General features: G+C 43.6%; 1 protein-coding gene across 5 annotated transcripts in view; it reads left to right on the forward strand.

The window, feature by feature from the left end:
* Positions 1-19,571, forward strand: part of TPR2 (Tetratricopeptide repeat (TPR)-like superfamily protein) — a 54,002-nt gene that overhangs the window by 12,041 nt on the left and 22,390 nt on the right. For 4 of the 5 annotated variants that reach the window (XR_015189845.1, XR_015189844.1, XR_015189843.1 and 1 more), the window contains 5 exons: positions 13,757-13,969; positions 18,204-18,395; positions 18,667-18,867; positions 18,965-19,045; positions 19,145-19,262. Coding sequence is in view for 1 of the 5 variants with exons in the window: in XM_086525359.1 (XP_086381485.1) it covers positions 13,757-13,969; positions 18,204-18,395; positions 18,667-18,867; positions 18,965-19,045; positions 19,145-19,262 (805 nt within the window). In the remaining 4 variants the exon portion in view is untranslated. Of the gene's footprint in view, positions 1-13,756; positions 13,984-18,203; positions 18,396-18,666; positions 18,868-18,964; positions 19,046-19,144; positions 19,263-19,571 lie in introns of those variants that run through there. The other variant, XR_015189846.1, reaches the window with a different exon arrangement.

Raw genomic sequence — 19,571 nt, forward strand, 5'->3', positions numbered from 1 at the left:
AGAGACTCACATGCAATGCATTGTGAATCCTCCAAGTATCTGGCAGTTTCAATCGGAAGGAGACATCATTTATCTTTTCAGTTATCTGGAAAGGTCCGTAGTATCGCATACTAAGCTTTGGAAGAAGCCTCTCCTTTCCCTTTTTCTTTCATAGGCGTGCCTTCTCAAAACGTAAGAGCACCCAATCATCCTCCTTCAGTTTCAAGTCGCGACGATGGCGATTCGCTGCCTTTTTCTGTCGTTCTTGAGATTTCTGCAAACCCTCGCGAACCTTGGCAAAAGACGTATCTAAATCTCGCGAATATTCATCCGCTTCAAATATCTAATCTTTCGTGCTCAGGAAGGATGGACCTTCGTAGCACTTTCAACAATCTCACATGGCGTCTTCCCCGTCGAAGAGTGTATCGTGTTATTGTAGGCAAATTCCACCAAAGGTAAGTTCTTTTCCCATTGAGTCTTCTGATCCGAGATACAAGACTTCAATAAATCTGAAATCACTGAATTGGCAATCTTTGCCCGTCAGTGTGCAAGTGAAACGATGACGAGAACTGCAACCGCGTGCCAATGTTCTCCCAAATTGCCTTCCAAAACAAACTCATAAATCTGGGGTCTCTGTCGGAGACAATCGTCCCAGACGTGCCATGTAATCGGAAAATCATCGTGATCATTCTGTGTAATCGGGAGATCAAAAATGAAATCCATTTCAATACTTTCCCAGGGGCGGGTGGGTATGGGTAAAGGGTGTAACAATCCCTGTGCCTTATGCCGGTCCAACTTGACCTTCTGGCATACTGCGCACAACTCTTCCACGTCCTTTTTGAGTCACGGCCAAAAGAAGTATCTCTCTACCCCTTTCATGGTGGTAGCAATGCCACGGTGACCCGTAAAAGGTGGACAGTGGCATTCAGTCATAACCTTTTTCCTCAACGGCTGTGTAACGCACAACATAGTCTTTTTCATCAAGTAGCCTTCCCGAAGGGAGTATCCAGCTACTGTCTCCCCATCCCGTATCCGTGTGAAAATATCTGCAAAATTTGTATCTGTGGCATACTGATCGACCATATACTCGAAGCTCCTATGATGTATCGCGGAAATAGCCAGAACAACGGTTTCCGAGACAAAGCATCTGCCACCACATTCTTCTGTCCCTGCACATGGACAATCTGGAAGTGAAACTGTGACAAGATGTGCGCCCACTGCATCTGCTTTTCCGAAAGCTGCTTCTGTGACAAGTAGCGCAAACCCTGATGGTCTGTAAAGACAGTAAAATCCGCTCCGAGTAGGTAGTGCCGCCACTGAGTAAGAGCATGGATCACTGCCAAAAGCTCTTTCTCATATATCTGTGCTATCATCTCCGGCCTAGAGAACAATCGGCTCTCGTAAGCAATGACATGGGTATGGGTAAAGGGTGTAACAATCCCTGTGCCTTATGCCTGTCAAACTTGACCTTCTGGCATACTGCGCACAACTCTTCCACGTCCTTTTTGAGTCACGGCCAAAAGAAGTATCTCTCTACCCCTTTCATGGTGGTAGCAATGCCGCGGTGACCCGTAAAAGGTGGACAGTGGCATTCAGTCATAACCTTTTTCCTCAACGGCTGTGTAACGCACAACATTGTCTTTTTCATCAAGTAGCCTTCTCGAAGGGAGTATCCAGCTACTGTCTCCCCATCCCGTATCCGTGTGAAAATATCTGCAAAATTTGTATCTGTGGCATACTGATCGACCATATACTCGAAGCTCCTATGATGTATCGCGGAAATAGCCAGAACAACGGTTTCCGAGACAAAGCATCTGCCACCACATTCTTCTGTCCCTGCACATGGACAATCTGGAAGTGAAACTGTGACAAGATGTTCACCCACCGCATCTGCTTTTCCGAAAGCTGCTTCTGTGACAAGAAGTAGCGCAAACCCTGATGGTCTGTAAAGACAGTAAAATCCGCTCCGAGTAGGTAGTGCCGCCACTGAGTAAGAGCATGGATCATTGCCAAAAGCTCTTTCTCATATATCTGTGCTGTCATCTCCGGCCTAGAGAACAATCGGCTCTCGTAAGCAATGACATGGCCTTCTTGCATCAAGACCGCACCCAGACTACGACCACAAGCATCACAAAATGCTTCAAATGACTTCTGCAAGTCCGGCAAAGTCAAATCTGGTCCTGTAGTCAATTTCTCTTTCAATGTCTGAAAGGCAGTCACCTCTGTGGGTCCCCACGAAAAAGGTACTCCTTTCTGTGTCAAGGTATGCAAAGGGGAAGCAACCTCTGCAAACTTTCGTATGAACCGCCTGTAGTACGAACACGGTCCCAAGAAGCTTCTAACTTCATGGACATTCCTCAAATCGGGCCAATCGCGGATACTCTCTATCTTGGCCGGGTCCATTTGCACTCCTGCTGCTGACACAATGTGTCCCAAAAAGTGTATCTCTAGTAGGAAAAATTCACTTTTCTTTGCATTAATCACTAACGTGTGATCTCGTAATGCCTGCAAGACTTGAAGCAGATGATCTCTGTGTTCTGCCTCATTCTTGGAGAAAACAATGATGTCGTCAAAGAAAGTGCCAACAAATAGCCTGTACTCTCGAAAAATCCTATCCATCATCCGGTTAAATGTCGCAGGAGCATTGGTTAAGCCAAAAGGCATCACCAAAAACTCAAATAACCCAAAAGTCGTCCGAAAAGCTATCTTGTAGACGTCTCCCGGCGCTATCCTGATCTGATGATATCCACTCTTCAAGTCAATCCTGCTAAAGCACGAGGATCCCTGTAACCTGTCGAGTATATCATCGATCCTAGGAATCGGAAATCTGTTCTTGATGGTGATTTCGTTGAGAGCGCTATAATCGATGCACATTCTCCAAGATCCGTCTTTCTTCAAAACCAACAACACTGGAGAGCAATACGGTGAAGTACTAGGGTGGACAAGACCCTTTTCCAAGAGGTCTTTCATTGGGTTCATAATCTTTTCATTCTGTACTCGGCTCACACGGTAAGGTGGCCGATTCGGTGGCGTGCTTCCAGGTATCAGATCAATGGTTTGATCTTCAGGCCCTCTGAAAAGCAATCGGCATGAATGTGGAGAAAAATCTTGGCGTTCTTTTGATCAGGTCAAAACATATTGAACCTTTATCCATCGTTCAGTTCTCTCCCAAAAGAATGAGTAAGAAACTGAAGTTCATCAAGTACAATCTCTAAGCCCTTCATTTATCAAAGTCGCTTTCTCGGCCCGTAGTCAATCACGGCGTAGTTCTTGTGGTACCAAGGGATCCTGAGTAGAATGTCACTCGCGTGCCCTGAACACCCCTGTCATTGCAAACGAAGTTTGCCAATGCTCGATGTAATGGCAACATCCCATCCGGGTGCTAGTCGAACTACCTTCGCCTGTGACGTCAGTCTGTCAGGCGTAATTTCCAAATCGAGCTGCCAATTCCAAGTGAAACAAAGTTGGCCTTGGCTCCTTCAAAAGAGCTTCCCGATCCTTCACTTTGCCCCAAAAGCAGAAAAGTTTGTACTTTCATTTCATTAGATTCGGTGCAGGTTCCACGACATGTGGTACCAGTTCTGTTTTTCTATCAGCCTTTTCTGCCACGTTCCTCAGCTGCTCTCGAACTCTCAGGCCTGTCGTCATCTTGTTAGGTGCAGCGGAATAAATGTTGTATTTTCTCAAGATTAGTGATCTTTATTGCTCAAGGTTCCTTTTAGTTCTTTAGGGAAAGAGAGAGCTTTCCGTCTTATGGAGAGTGCTATGATCACGAACAAAGTGAATGGATTGTGCGTGCAAATGAATGAGACTGAGAGAAGGAGAGAGAAGAGATATGACACCCGAGAGGTTGTAAAACCCTCCTCCGAAGGCCCCACTCTCGTCGGCGACAGTGGTCTATGTCTTGATTGCACAAAGGTGTACAATGCGTATGCAATGGACTGATGCAATGGGACTATGCCGATGACGACGATGGTGACAACGACGGCTTGGGCTGAAATCTAAGATCTTCTTGATGCTGAATTTCTGGGGCTGTTTCAAGGCTGAAAATGACTATTTTCTACTGCTGTCTTAAGGCTGAAAATGGCTGTTTTGTCGGGCTGAAATGATAAGGGCAAAACACTGATGTATCTGCTGAAAAACTCTAGCAAAGGCTGCGTTTTCCTTGCTGAAAAAACCTGCTGTACAAACGCTGATGTGCTGCAGTCCAGGGTGTGTTTTTAATGGCTGAAACCACTGGTAAATCTCAAGCAAAGCTAGCGATAATGGGATCTGGGTGCTGCTGCCCTTGAAGGTGAAAACGCTGCTCTTAGGGACTGTTGGCTGTCGTTAGTAGTGGCTGAAAACACTGGTGGAGATCAGGCAAGTCTAGCGTTAGTGGTTCTTGGGGGCTGCTGCCAGTGGATAATGGAAACGCCAGGCCTGAGGGTTGAGGGATGGCGATGGCAGTCCTGGAAACGCCAAGGGAAGGGAGCCCTGTGGCGATGGTGCTGCGGGGGGGTACTGTTGAGAAGTTGCCTGTTGAGTGGGAAGCTCCTGCTGCCTCTTTTGCCAGAAAGTGCTAACTTGGGTTTGCTTATATATTAACTTAGCAAAATTGCCCTACTTACTTTTGTTGGAAAGTCACTTAAAAATAATAAGTGAAAATACCAATAAATAGGAAAATAGGCTAAATGCACTGGAAAATTCCCCTAACTGATGCTAATGGATTCTGATGGGAATTCCGATGATCATGTTGTGTGCAACCGGAGGATATGCATCTATGCTAAGTGATTGGGCATGCACGGTCTACGAATAGACTCACAAAAGTGCCAGATCACTGCTAATCTAAACTGACTGGACTGACTGAACTCTGCTGTGGTGTAGCTTGTCCACGGACACTTAGGGTTGGGATGTGTCACGTGACATCCCTCCTTTTCAAAGTGAGGTATTGGTACCGAACTGTATGGCGTTGAGGGAGATCGCCAACAGCATCTGGAATTTTGGAAGGGACTCTTCACCGGCCCACTCTGATGTGTGGGTCGTGCGGTACTTGAACTTCATAAAGGTCTGCAACGCTTGCTTCTTTGGGCCGCGCCGAAAGCGACTCAAAGTCTTCTGAATCTCCGTTCTTGCTTCAACTTCGTCTGGAGTCCTGCTTCTTTCGTCTTCAAGAATCTCCATGGCTGAAAATTCCTGAAACAATCTCCAACACAAAACCATGAACATACCCATTCCATGTAAAGTGAAGGAAAAAAATCTTGTCTTCTCTAAAGACTGTGCATGCAATGTTGATGAACAAATAGACGGAGTGACAACCCGTTCATCAAACACATGCAAACAATGAGGTCGAATCTTTTCTGTGTGATCGAAATCAATCAACTGTGGCAAATCACAATGGAAATGCCCATGCTTGGTGCTCATACAATCATGTGCTCTTTCGTAAACTGTGTCATGCCAAGGAAGAAACACGGAATGCGACTTCCTTACATACAAACTTTTCAACTTTTCATGAAAAATTCGCATACAATCGTGCTCATTCATGAGAGAAACGTGCTCAACATACAATATGTCATGCCTAATAAAAGGGATCACATAACGATGCTGACTAAAATATAGGAAACCGTCACGAATGAAACACTCAAACAATGAGTGCGTATCAATCATGCGAACACATAATACTTCCTGTGAGGGTTCTTTGGACCAAAGCTCGAGAGCCAAGATCGCTTCTTCGGGATCTATCGAATCTTCTTGTGGGGGATCTGTGGACCTCGACTCGAAAGCCAAGATCGATTCTTGGTGATTGATCGAATCTACAACGAGGTTAGCTTCGCTAGAAAAAGCATCCACTAACACATCATCCTTGTGAACAATCACTTCATCTTCATGCAACTCATCATGCTTGTGAGAAATCACATCTTGATCATGCAAATCATCATGCTTAGCAATATCATTCAAATCATCATGGTTATCTTTGTCATTCAAATCATCATGCTTATCATTGTCAATCAAATCATCATCATGCTTCACACAATCATGCAAATCCTGTGTATCATGCTTTGGAGAAGAAGAGACTGAGAGAGTCTCTTTTCCCCAAATCTCTTGCATCTGTGCCTGAACTTGAGAATAGAGTCGCCAAAACTCTTTGTTTTGTCGGTCGCTTTGTTCTTGTATTGCTTTTCTTTCTGCTTTGTCTTTTGCGTGCCTGCGATCCATTTCTGCTTTTCTTTCTTTGCATTCACGATCAAATTCTGTCATTCTTTCTGCATTTCTTGCTTTGCGTTCTAACTTCCTTTCCATAAGCATCTGGTTCAAAGCCTCCATAGGAGTTAGTGCAATCCTTGACGTAGATGGGGAAGGGGGAGGGTCGGAAAAACCTCCTGGTGGGGAAAATTCTTCTTCGCCTCTCTCATTCTCATCACCTCCAAGCGAAGTATCCATTCCGCTTCGAGTGATGATCATTTTGAAGTCGTGGGTTCTTGTGGGTTCTTGGGGGTCTTGGGTTCTCAAGTTCACGAGGAACTTGGTTCTTGAGGTCCTTGATTCGTGAGAATCCAGGGTTCTTGAGGTTCTTGAGTCTTGAGGGTCTTGGGTTCTTGAGGTTCTTGAGGTTTCCTTTCGCTTGCAAATGGCGTTGGAGAAGGATCTTCTCTTCACCCAAGTTCTACCCTTTTCTGCGGGCGCACCCCTTGGCGGCCTTGCGCTCACACCAAGGTTGCTTTTTCCCACCTCACGTAGATTGGCCGGCCGCTAAGTGCACGGTCCGCTCTCAATGAGTGAAAAGAGACACAAGGGGAGGCTGGACAAGCCCTTCTTTCTTGGGATTCCTGTCACTCTTCAACAAAACACGATTAGGAATTGCCACGCCTAAGTAAACTTGGGTTCGTGCGATCACAAGAAGCAAAAAAATTCTTGTGGTTCTTTCCTTGAGTAATGCAGAACACTTCTAAAGCTCTGATACCAATGTAAGGTGCAACGGAGTGAATGTTGTATTTTCTCAAGATTAGTGATCTTTATTGCTCAAGGTTCCTTTTAGTTCTTTAGGGAAAGAGAGAGCTTTCCGTCTTATGGAGAGTGCTATGATCACGAACAAAGTGAATGGATTGTGCGTGCAAATGATTGAGACTGAGAGAAGGAGAGAGCAGAGATACGACACCCGAGAGGTTGTAAAACCCTCCTTCGAAGGCCCCACTCTCGTCGGCGAGAGTGGTCTATGTCTTGATTGCACAAAGGTGTACAATGCGTATGCAATGGACTGATGCAATGGGACTATGCCTACGACGACGATGGTGACGACGACGGCTTGGGCTGAAATCTGAGATCTTCTTGATGCTGAATTTCTGGGGCTGTTTCAAGGCTGAAAATGACTGTTTTCTACTGCTGTCTTAAGGCTGAAAATGACTGTTTTGTAGGGCTGAAATGATAAGGGCAAAACGCTGATGTATCTGCTGAAAAACCCTAGCAAAGGCTGCGTTTTCCTTGCTGAAAAAACCTGCTGTACAAACGCTGATGTGCTGCAGTCCAGGGTGCGTTTTTAATGGCTGAAACCACTAGTAAATCTCAAGCAAAGCTAGCGATAATGGGATCTGGGTGCCGCTGCCCTTGAAGGTGAAAACGCTGCTCTTAGGGACTGTTGGCTGTCGTTAGTAGTGGCTGAAAACACTGGTGGCGATCAGGCAAGTCTAGCCTGAGGGTTGAGGGATGGCGATGGCAGGTCCTGGAAACGCCAAGGGAAGGGAGCCCTGTGGCGATGGTGCTGCGGGGGGGTACTGTTGAGAAGTTGCCTGTTGAGCGGGAAGCTCCTGCTGCCTCTTCTGCCAGAAAGTGCTAACTTGGGTTTGCTTATATATTAACTTAGCAAAATTGCCCTACTTACTTTTGTTGGAAAGTCACTTAAAAATAATAAGTGAAAATACCAATAAATAGGAAAATAGGCTAAATGCACTGGAAAATTCCCCTAACTGATGCTAATGGATTCTGATGGGAATTCCGATGATCATGCTGTGTGCAACCGGAGGATATGCATCTATGCTAAGTGACTGGGCATGCACGGTCTACGAATAGACTCACGAAAGTGCCAGATCACTGCTAATCTAAACTGACTGGACTGACTGAACCCTGCTGTGGTGTAGCTTGTCCACGGACACTTAGGGTTGGGATGTGTCACGTGACACATCTTTATCATTCTGTTCTTTCTGTGCCTTTTTAGGGCACTTCGCGGAGATATGTCCATGTTCCTTGTATCCAAAGCACTTCCCCTCTCTGATGAAGTGAGCTTTCTCCTGAGGAGTAAGCTTGGGTCGTGCATCCTTCTTCTCTGGGTTGCTCTTTTTCTTTCTACTTTCATTCCCAGAAGTCTGTTCGGCTCGTTGTGTCATGGCCTTATCTGTGAGGTAGGTCAGACTGTCAGAGTGAATGGCAAAGCCCTGCTTCGCATGAGTCATCAACTCCTGAATAGAAGCTGACTTCTGTTCCAAGCAGTGATCTCGGATCTCTGTAGGTAGACCCAAGGTAAACCGCTCAATCTGTTCTCTGAACGAGATCTTCTTGAATGAAGAGGCGGGTAGAAAAGAGCTCCAAAATCTTTCACAATAAGCATTGATTGTATCTTTCTTGGTCATCCGAAGATGGTTCCAAGCAGCTCATATATCTCGTTCATATTCTTGCGTCAACCAAGAAGAAATAAAAAGCTTCTTAAATTTCAGCCATTTAACTGGCGCAGTCTTGTTTAAAAAGAAGAGTGGACCACCAAGTACGAGCATTCCCCTTAAAGTAAGAGGTAGCTCTCCGAATCTTGGAGTGCTCTGAATAGCGTTCTCCCGCGAAAGCGATGTCAAACTGTTGTATAAAAGACAAAGCCTTCGAAGCATCCGAGTATCCTGAAAAAGTATCAAACTTGATCGAGTGGCCACCTTCCTTAAACTCTCGGACTTTCTTGCTTTTATCTTCGAGAAAGTCATACTGGTTAGCTTTGTAAAAAAATTCTTCTTGTTCGCATAAAAGTTTCCGTCATCGGAATCTGAGCTGTCTGTAGACGAGTCCTCAGTAGAACTGTCAGTCTTTGGGCGAGATGTAGCCTTCTTTGTCTTTTTCTTGCCCTTTCCGAAGCTTTCTTTCTTGCTTCGCTTTTTACCTTTTCTGTCTTCTTCGCTCGAATCCGAGGAGCTAGAAGAACTTTCAGAAGAAGAAGAAGAAGAATTACTGGGTACTCCTTCAAATCGAACACGCTTCTTCTGTTTCTTTGCCTTGTCAAATGTCAACCGACGATCCAAATATCCCCAGAAGTCAGTGCCTTTCTTCTGCTTTTTGCCGTGCTTTTTGTCTTTCTTTTGCACGTCGAAAAGCTGAGGAATCCGTGCATCAACCACGTTCTCCAGTTCCTTCTCCGTATATTTCTTGGAGGCAAAAGGTTTCTTGAGAGTGGGTTTCGGGAGTGGTGTTGTGGTTCTCTGCCACTCCGTCTGTACCTCTTCCAAAGAGGTCTGGTTCATATATTTTGCCATCTTCGGGTCCTTGGCAAAATTGAGCATCATCTTTGTTGCATTGCCAATCAATTGACGACGCTCCATCTCTTGCTGCTCTGCCTGAGTAGGCCTAGGCGGGCCATACTCCGTGCCAGAATCTTCGTTGTGATCCCTGCCCGCATTTCCAGATGCAGAGGGAGTCGATTGATCATTGCCTGAAGCCATAGGTGCCGCGGAAAAAAAATTCAGGGATCGGATTTCCCGTAGAAGAGAAATCGGCCGTGCTTTGATACCACTGTAACAGACTTGGACACTCCAAGTCAAGAATCAACCGCGACAGCACCAAATAACCACTTCAAAACAAGTCACATATCACAACAGATGTACACTGGTCCGGCGGAGTTCCGTGCCTAGAGATATTGGCCCCAAAGACTGGCACCCCTTTCGGTATTTCTTTTTATATTAATCAGATCAAAGTACAAGAGAGTGGCTAGGGTTTCACTCTCAGACTCTACGTCCAGATGCTCTGAGAAGTGAAGCCCTCACCACTTATTTAAAGATACAAGGGATGCCCAAAAGCAGAGCCCCAAAAGCTTTTAAAATAAAAAGCATCAATTCTCTCTCTCTCTTAGAGAGTCTAAGCAAAATTCGCGTTGCTCATCGTTTCAATTTTTTTTTTCCAGCCTCCGCGATTTTCGGAAATCAGGGTTTCTAGCAAAAATTAGGGTTTGTAGGAATTTTAGGGTTTCTGGCAGAAATTAGGGTTTTTGCTGTCTGCCACATCATCACTTTGTGACAGAGCGATGCGTGTACAAGGTTTTGGGCACCTGACAGTGGAAAAACAGAGAATTACAGCACATTGAATTTCTGTGACAGCTCAACAGAAAGCTTCTAAATTGGGAGGTAATCCGTCTTAGACAGATACTTTTGACCTACAGGGGTTTTTGCGTCGTTGTGTTGCCAAGGTCAGGTCAGAAACCTGCGTTTTCAGCCCTCGCCAGGTTTGGACAGCTTTGTGAAAGCTTGGTCTAAGTGTTCGGATCGTCAACTTATAATTGAATAAAGAATGACCGAAAGGGGCACCAGTGTTTGGGGCCTACAGGGTGTCGGTCTTATGTGCGCAGTGACATTCTAGTCGCTGGACGGAATCTGGGAATTGTGTTCTCTTTTCTTCACAGTGCTCTGTGTAATGTTAACAGGTGATTGAATTAGTACCACCCTCTACTGTGTACAGGCCGGTTATAGCAATCTCCACATTTATACTATGCAAAGTGATTTCAGTGACAATGACGTATTGTAGAGGAGATGAGTGATTTAGCCTCATAATTGAGTCTTTTGTGGATAGCTAGATAGCTTGGTCCCCCGGGGTCGTCACTTTTCCAAATGTGTATCATGTCACGTGAACTAACCGGAGAGGATTATTAATAGTCCAAAACTTATAAAACCCATGATAGCCCGAAAGGTTTTTTGTCTTGCTAAAACAAGCCTTAGAGGAGGAGAGAGTTAGGCGGACATTCAAATTTTTATTATTTCTTGCTTTGATTGTACCTTTCTTTTCATTTGAACAGTTGAAATCTTCTTTGGGTTTTAGTTTGTCAATGGATCCTTTCATTTCACAGGCCTTTATAGGTACACGACTTGATTTTAAATGTTTTAGAATGCCAAGGTGAAGCTTCACCTCGTTATGGGTTTACGTGAGTGAGGTTGGGCAACCAACCATTAAGTCTAAATGACAGGAGCATGGGTTGGATGGGATTAAGGGTAGGTAATAAAATTTGTGGTGCAAGCTAAGCAAGAGCCGTTGATCTTCCACCCCAAATGTGCTAATCCCACTCTGAATTTTATAGCCTGAGGTTATATGCCCCCCTCATTCAAACTCCACTTTGTGTGAATCAAGAAAGCACATGTGAGCTTTGCGGTTAGGACACATGGCTTGGAATGTCATGGTCCAGAGTTCAAGTTGAGGTGGCGCTTGGGTTTGTTGGTCCAAATTCAGCTCTCGCCCTTGATTAATGTTTTGTGCCAAATTTACCAATTCTACCCGAATTTCCGAGTAAGGGAGATGTGTGGGGCATTCAAATCATACTGAGTGGGGAGGTAATCTATCGATGGTGCAAGTATAATCTTGTACCCACCTTGTCATTGATGCATCTCATATTTCTTTTGCCACTTGACTCTGCCTGCTGTTGGGAGGCCTCCTAAGCAAGCCTCGGGAGTCTGTCATATGATCTAGAAGAGGGCTTGCATTGCCATAGGTGGCATCTCAAACCCTGCCCTCAATATATTTTGTGGTACTGAGTGTTTTCTGCAAAATCATGCGTGACAACAACAAAACTTCACGTCTCTCTAATTTGCTCCATGAGAGTGTCAATAAGCGTGGCTGCCTTACGTCAATGCTGGTGAAACTAAAGTGAAAAAGAGCCATCACTCTGTGCATGGCTTTTGGAAGTGTGCCTAAGGACACTGTCTCTCAAGCATGGATGTTGGTGTCAAATGGCCGTGAGACTCTTACAACAGGAGAACCTCCCTGCTCGACTAGTGATCCCCAGATATACATATGAATCAAAGACCTCTTCTTGTGTGCCCTCAAGGAGCATAATGTGGACCTGTATGCCAGCATCTCACCTCAACACCTGCTCTACTCTATATACCTCATCTGCATATGAGCCAAAAGGGTTGGGGATAGAGCAACCTTGATTCACACCAACCGTGCTAGCAATTCTAGGGTCGGGGCTAGAGGTAAGCCTTGCTTCACACCAATTATGCTAGCAGTGCTAACTGATAGTCTATAAACTGGCTGGTTGTACTCCAAATAGGTGAGAATGTGCAAACCAAACAACCTAAGAGACAAACATTAACGAAACTGAATGTTGATTGCAAAATTAGAGTGTAGAGACCACTTGCCGGAGAAGAACTGTCTCGAGCTTTACGAGGAGCGATGTTTCTTGTGTGCAGATTTTTTCGTATTGTTCATGCAATGATGCGAACTGCACTGATGCCAATGTTAGGCAAAACACTTCCCATGTAGATGGATGCGATAAATAGAGAGATTTGCTTCTATTATGGAAACTGTCACATATTTAGGCTCAGAAAATCTGGTTTGTTTTTTGAATTGAGAGGTCTAGCTCTTATGATTTAGTGTATAAAGACCCTTAGCATATTATTGCGTTAGTCTTACCTGCCAACATCTCAACTTTTTTGTTTCTTTTCTTTTATGCTTTAGCATCAAGATAGTCTTTCATTTGAAAACACTTGTGCTTCATATTTGTTTTAGCCTGTAGAGATACTTTATAAGATGCTAGTTTGGCATTATTTGGTGTCTCTTGTGACAATAATTGTGTCACGTCCAACCCCTGCCTTAGTATAAGGATTTTGTTTTTCTGGCTACTTAGTGAGGCAGTTAAAGTATCTCTTACTGTCGATAAGAAGGTGTGATGAGGCTGACCGATACATCAGGTTGTAAAGAAAAATGCACTAAGATTGGTCTATCAAGTAAAAATATATAAATAAATTTAGTATTTGCCCATGATAGTTGAAATTTTCAGGTTTTTATTTAAAATAATGGCTGCTAAGCATGGAGACAATAGATAACTATCATGCTTCGTAAGCACTTTATGCCTCAACTTAAATGATTTTAAGTATCTTCAAAGAGTTTTATTGTTTCATGCTTTCAATAAGTACATTAATCATGTGTGCCATCATTTTCTGATATATGAGCAGAATATTTCTAGTTTTTGATCTAACATGCATAGAAGATCAAACTGTAGAAAACCAATTCTCATCCCATTGATTTTTTATTTTTTATCTTGTGTTATTCTTTATGCACATCTATTACTAATTCGTTGCAACCATTTGCCCTATCAACTATCTTTTGTTGGTTAGTTCTTTAAAGTCTAGTACTAGGCTTCATTATGGCCGAGTCTTCCTTGTATCTGATGAATCATGACAGATACTCGGTATGCAGACCTTGTGTGTTCATGGCCTATGTGTGCATGTGGGGTATTAGAACTAAGGTGCACATATCAAGACCTGGATTGATACCCACTATGGGAATTGAAATTGTTAGTGGGGATGGTGGAGTATTTAGTCCATACTTTGTGTGATCAAATGATGGTTATATTGCCTTGTGGATAACTACCATGAGCCTATAACTTGCACTTTCCTTTTTAGATGAATCTGGACCCACCTACTCACACGCACAATGAGCACATGCATTCACTCGGGCAGTGATTTCTTGTATGCACAGATTCAGGTATTTGTATAATGAACTGCTAGAATTTGAACTTGGTCACATGCTTTCTTATAGATTGTGCCAACCATTGGATGTTCAACAGGAGAAAGGAAACGAGTATGTAAAGATGGGTAAGAAATATTACAAGGATGCACTAGACTGTTACACAAGAGCTCTTCAACAGAAGAGCATGGATGCGGTGAATTCATCTATTCTATATGCCAATAGAGCTCACGTTCACCTACTTCTTGGCAACAATCGGCATGCCCTTGACGATGCTCAGCAGGCGATACAAGTAAATAAAGCAAATGTTAAGGTATGTTTGCTGAGGTATATGTTCTCCCTCTATGGCCATCCTTGTGACTGGCATTGAAAGGTGGTAAATACTTTCGATTTTGAAACAAATAATTTTTGTGTGGTTCAGTTATGGCCTTTGTCATGAAGCATGTTCAGCTCCAAGATGTATCAGAAAATTTATGTTTGCCATTTGCTTAGTGTGCGGCCTGTAAATGTGCCTTATCGAAGGTTTCTAGGGAAGACTGAATTGGGAAATATTCTTAGCTACTGATCCCATTCCTTTGAGCTCTACATGATGTAGGTGGGCTTAGCTGAAAATAGGGAAACCGTGTGGAAAAGATTTTACCGTGTTTGTTAGTGGAAAAATGGACTAGTGGTAATATTATGGGTAGACATACTTTTATTGCCTTTGGCCTTGGCAAGAGCTTGACTTATGTAAAAATTGAAGGGTTTAGGATTATGGGTTTACATTGCTCAGGATAAAAACTCTTGGGTGACATCTATAACATGTGGGGGTTCCTTTGATGCCTGCAATACCAACAATGGACCAATTATGGGTTTGTCTTTGTTGATGGATGCAGGTAACAGGAACTTCTCTTTTCTTGGTTTGGGATGCTGAGCTTGTAGACTGCTGATTCTTTACGTTAGTAATGAAACCTCTTTTTACATTATGGATGTGATTACATTTTTACTTATAGATTTCTAGGTAAGCATGCTGTAGCCTGTACATACACTTTGTCTTCGAGGGACCTATTGGAAATCTCAAACAGAGTGTTTGTTCTTTATGATGGTGTATGATAGTTTCATACGAGAATACACTTTATCCACCAGGGCTTTTGCCAAGAGAGTATAGTTCCTATTCCCTTAGCCAAGGGCATATATAGCAATATAGGCCCCCCTGGTGGGGTTTTTGCACATGGCCCTAATACCTCTTGCAAAAACTACTTGCTTAGTACTTCTTTCAAGCCTTTTGAGCTAAATAGTGTGTTGTTAACGTTTTAGCCGTGGTGTAACCCATACCACTTGACTGCTAGGATGAAAGTATCCTATGACTCTCCCTTGATATTTAACTTATTGCTTTCACTTTTTCTTCTATTTTTTCTTACAGAATTGTTCATCATAAGATCTCTACCATGATGAAGAGTTGTCTACTTGCTCTCAATACTTTGACTATCTGTCTAACAAAGCCAAAGAAACACCAACTCGAGCACAATGTTCAGAGAAACATTTCTGGTTCTCAACATTTTGACTATTTGGCTAACAAAGCCAAAGAAACTTCAATTGAAGTAAGAAACATTGAAAACTATTTTGGGGAAAAGTTTTCAATTTAATTAATAGGACCATGAAGATTTTGGCAAATTATTTGCATAACTACAATATTAGGCATATCTTTACTTGTAAAAGAGTCACTTGGATCAAATTTGATATGTATACTCTCATCAATTTGATGGAGCAGTAGGCCTATACTCATTGGGCCTACTGTCTCAATGAGTATGGTGCTTGGGAAAGGGCGCGTGCACACACACTCTTGTATACTTAAACATATATGAAAGAAAGGGCTCTGGCTTTGCACTAGGAAATGGGAGCTAGATTGAGGCAATAAAGTACTTGAAAGTGTGAAGCTAAAGCAAGTCGAACGTGACGTTGCTTGTCATCAAGAGGCTTTCAAAAGAAACTTTCAATACAATATGAATCTAATCATTTAAAAGTGTTAGGCTTTGATTGTCTTTGAAATAAGTGAATGAAATTTGATAAAACGGGCTAAAGATAAATGCTCTTGGATGATGTCTATAACATGTGGGGGCTCCTTTGACACTTGCAATACCAAGAGCTGACTAATCATTGTTTTCCTCTTTTGATGGATGGAGGTAACATGAACTTCCCTTCTCTTGGTGTGTGATGCTTGGCTTGTAGGCTGCTTGACTATGATAGATGATTCTTTATTTTAGTAAGGAAACCTTTTTGTACATTATAGACGTGATTCATCTGTGCTAAATAATTTTTCGGTAAGAATTTTATACAACTGGACATACCCTCTGGAATGGGAGTCTACTTTCTTCTTATGGGTATGAAACTATACCACTGTTGAGTTTTACTTGGGACAAATTCTAACTATATGGGCACTCGTTGGCAATTGAATGGTGTGATTGGGATGGGTTTGGACTATACAGGCACACATTGGCAATTCAATGCTGTCATAGTTGTAATTGGCAAGTGACCTGACAAGGCGTTAAGTCTGACAGCAACATACGAACTGAACCAAAAACATTAAATACTTGAACGTAAAAGAGAGCTGAATACTGGCTACTAGACATAGTGGGGTGTAGTTCTCAACTCAGATTGGCCGCTAAGGTAGGCGCCCCTTGCGGTACTTCTTTATTGATTGAACTCTTGCAGTTTACAATTGCTTGAGAGAGAGCCCACTTGCCAAATTTGCTGAGTGAAAAAAAACCCAGTGAAAAAGAACCCCTCAAGGCACACTTTATAGGAACTAAAACCCTGGTCTACATATTGCCCGAGAATCCCTTGGCTTATTAAATTGGTGACCCAAAAAGCCAAAACATCAACTCCTTTCATAACTGCACCAAAAAGCTCCCAATGTCCAGCCTTTCCACATCATCAACACGCCGTACAGCCACATCGGCATGCCATAGTGCCACATCATCACCCCGCGGTGATTCATTCCGCATTTACCGCGTGTTCCGACTTGGACCTGAGTTGGCTCTTCCGGTTAGTCTCAGGTCCGCCACAGCTCTTCCTCTTCTCTTGTGGTCTAGGCAGGGTCATGCCATGTTATCAAGCTGTGAGTTGTGACATACCCCCCCTTATACTTGCCCTCATTTATGCCTGCAAAACAAACAGAATTTTAGGATTCAGTAGACATCGACTCCATGCACACATGCCCTTGACCATCACACAAAAGGAAATACAATCACACAGCATGCACTACTACAATCAACGATTGCATTCACATCTTAGTTTGCGTCGAGACGTCAGTCTCAAAATGTGATCGCAATGAATCATTTAGCCATCACATCTAGGCATTGCTGACCTCTCAAAGAGTCTCGATGCATTGAGTACATTGTTATAACCATCAATATCACCCCTATCGGTGAATAGAGGTACAATGCTGCAGACATTCCACCTCATATATACTCAAGTGTAACATACAATTTGAGAGAGTAAATATGATCTGTTTGAACAATTCAAGCACGCATTAGAATTTCAACCATAACATGTTACATCGCATATCATGTTAGAAGGTTTATACATATCGTGTAGCTCTCACCAGGCAGAGTAGAATCAGCACATTAGGACCCCCAAACATGTCAAACAAAATGGTTTGACTCAAGTGTCAATTTGTGTTGATTTGTGACAAAGGAGTGGAGTGGCTTCCCTCTTGTACAAGACACATTGCACCAGACTCGATTGATGGATCAACGCGCGCTTGTGAAATGGTTGCAACGAAACCAAAAGCCTCAAGGTAAAGCTCTAACAACTGAGGAGTATCTACCAAGTGGCTCTAACAATTAAGTCCCCCTCCATCCACTTTGCATCAAGAGGAAGATAGTTCTTGAACTTGACCAAGTATTTTTGGACTATCTTACCCTTCATTTTGACCTCAGTCCGCTACGACTTGGGAGTGAGTGAGGTTGTCGAAGAGTCGATTTCAAGGATTATTCACAAGGAAATTGCTGAGGACAACACTTAAATTTAAGGGAGGAACTGTTACGTTCCTAGACATCAGGATGGGTCCCTAAGCAATGTTTGGCCAGTGTGAACCAAGCACTTCAGCTATGGTGGTTATGGAGTTCTATTAATGGGACCTTTGGCTCATTTGTCACCTATCTTGTGTGATCAACACGTTTGGATTATAGACCCTTGGTAGTGCTTGCTTGCCTGGGCACCCAAGCTAGGGCATGGGCTGGTGGTATGGGACACCAGTCCTTGAGGTGAGGCACTAGGCTGCAGTAGCTATAGGCTCCCAAGCTCGGGGTTGGGCAAGTTGGTTGGGAGTTGAGTCAGAGGCCTATCCCTTCTGTTGCTTTAGGTGCGTGTTTGGCTTGTCATGTCATGTGTGCAAGGGGGAGGAGGGACTAGAAGATCTTCACCACTTTCACTTTTTTTTTTTTGTTTCATTGGTATTTGATGGCTTTAGCTTTTAAGTTGCATGTAAAGGGCTCCTTGCCAAAGATGTAGGCAAAGGCATTGTTTTGGTGCTACTTAGCCACTGACATGAATACTTTCTTCAGGCCTATTTTCGGGGAGCAAAGGCAGGGCTTGGTCTTGAGTCTTTGTCAGAGGCAATGCGGCTTTGCTCACTTGGACTAGATCAAGAGCCCAACAATGTGGAGCTTTCAAAATTAAGAATTGTGATTGAAAACAAATTGAAGGAATCTGCAGTTTTTGAAGAGCGGATAGCCTCAGAGGTTGCAAAGGCTGAGGTTCTCTATTTCTCTCTCTCTCCGCGCCCCCCCCCCCCCCCCCCCCCCCCCCCCCGGAAAAAAAAAAAACGCCCCCCTTCTCCCCTCTCAAAAAACCTTGGTCTCCCTTTCACACATTTGTATCGAGGCTTTCCCATGCATAAGGCATCAAAAGTCATACTGCTGGCATGCAAGACCCATGTCATACACATGCATTTCTGTGAAATTTCTGAAGAAATGCTTCTTACAAAGTAGTGCTTGTTTAACCCTTTCTTATTTGTCTGCTTTGAAGGTGCTGTCTTCTGTAATTGCTGATAGAGGTGTGTCAGTTGGTAAGCCAGCTTTTAGAGAACATGTAAATGGTCGAAAGCCTTGGCTAGATGACAGCAAATTATTACACTGGCCGGTCCTGTTCCTGTACCCGGAGTCTATGGCAAGTGATTTTGTCGAGGATTTTTGTGAATTCGATTCCTTCTCTTCCCATCTAGATGTTATATCCTGCAAAAGCTCTGTCAATGAGCCTGTGAAGTTTATGGACTTGCTATGAGTCAAAGAATATAGGTTTTGTGGCTCTTGACAAAATTGGCAACATCTTTGGTCCAGATACAACAGCCCCACATTGGGATAGCAGACAGGATTATACACGAGGAAAAGCTCAACTATTCTACAAGGTGGCTTTGTCTTTTGTGATAATCTAGCCAACCTGACCATCCTCTTGAAAAAACCATCGCTGCAGTTTCTAATCTTTAGGTGTATTTATCTCATGACAGGCTAACATGGGCCCCAAGCTGTCTAAAATGCAATTGTTAGGCTACTTGTTGGAGGGAAAGAACGTTCCTGACGAGCTAAATAATTATGAGGATGTGAACAATGACAATGATCAGATAGGTAAGGCATTTAAACTACATTTCCATACACAAGTTTGTTTTTGATCAAGCTCAATAGAGTGTAGGCAGGCATATGCAGGACTCACACCTGCGTGCCCATTTCCACATGCACATGCATTCCTGAATGCCTAGCTTACAAAAGCGCGCCCCCCCCCCCCCCCCCCCCCCCCCCCCCCCGCCCCCTTGGCCCCCAAAACACACCCGACCACCACACCACACCATCACCACAACACACGCACACTTTTTTTGATTGAGGGCAAACGGGGCATGATAACTTTTGTATACTTTAGAGATGCCCGAGGCTTTAGAC

The sequence above is a fragment of the Adiantum capillus-veneris genome, chromosome 12, assembly GCF_014529385.1.
Source record: "Adiantum capillus-veneris isolate H3 chromosome 12, ASM1452938v2, whole genome shotgun sequence".
NCBI lineage: Eukaryota > Viridiplantae > Streptophyta > Polypodiopsida > Polypodiales > Pteridaceae > Adiantum > Adiantum capillus-veneris.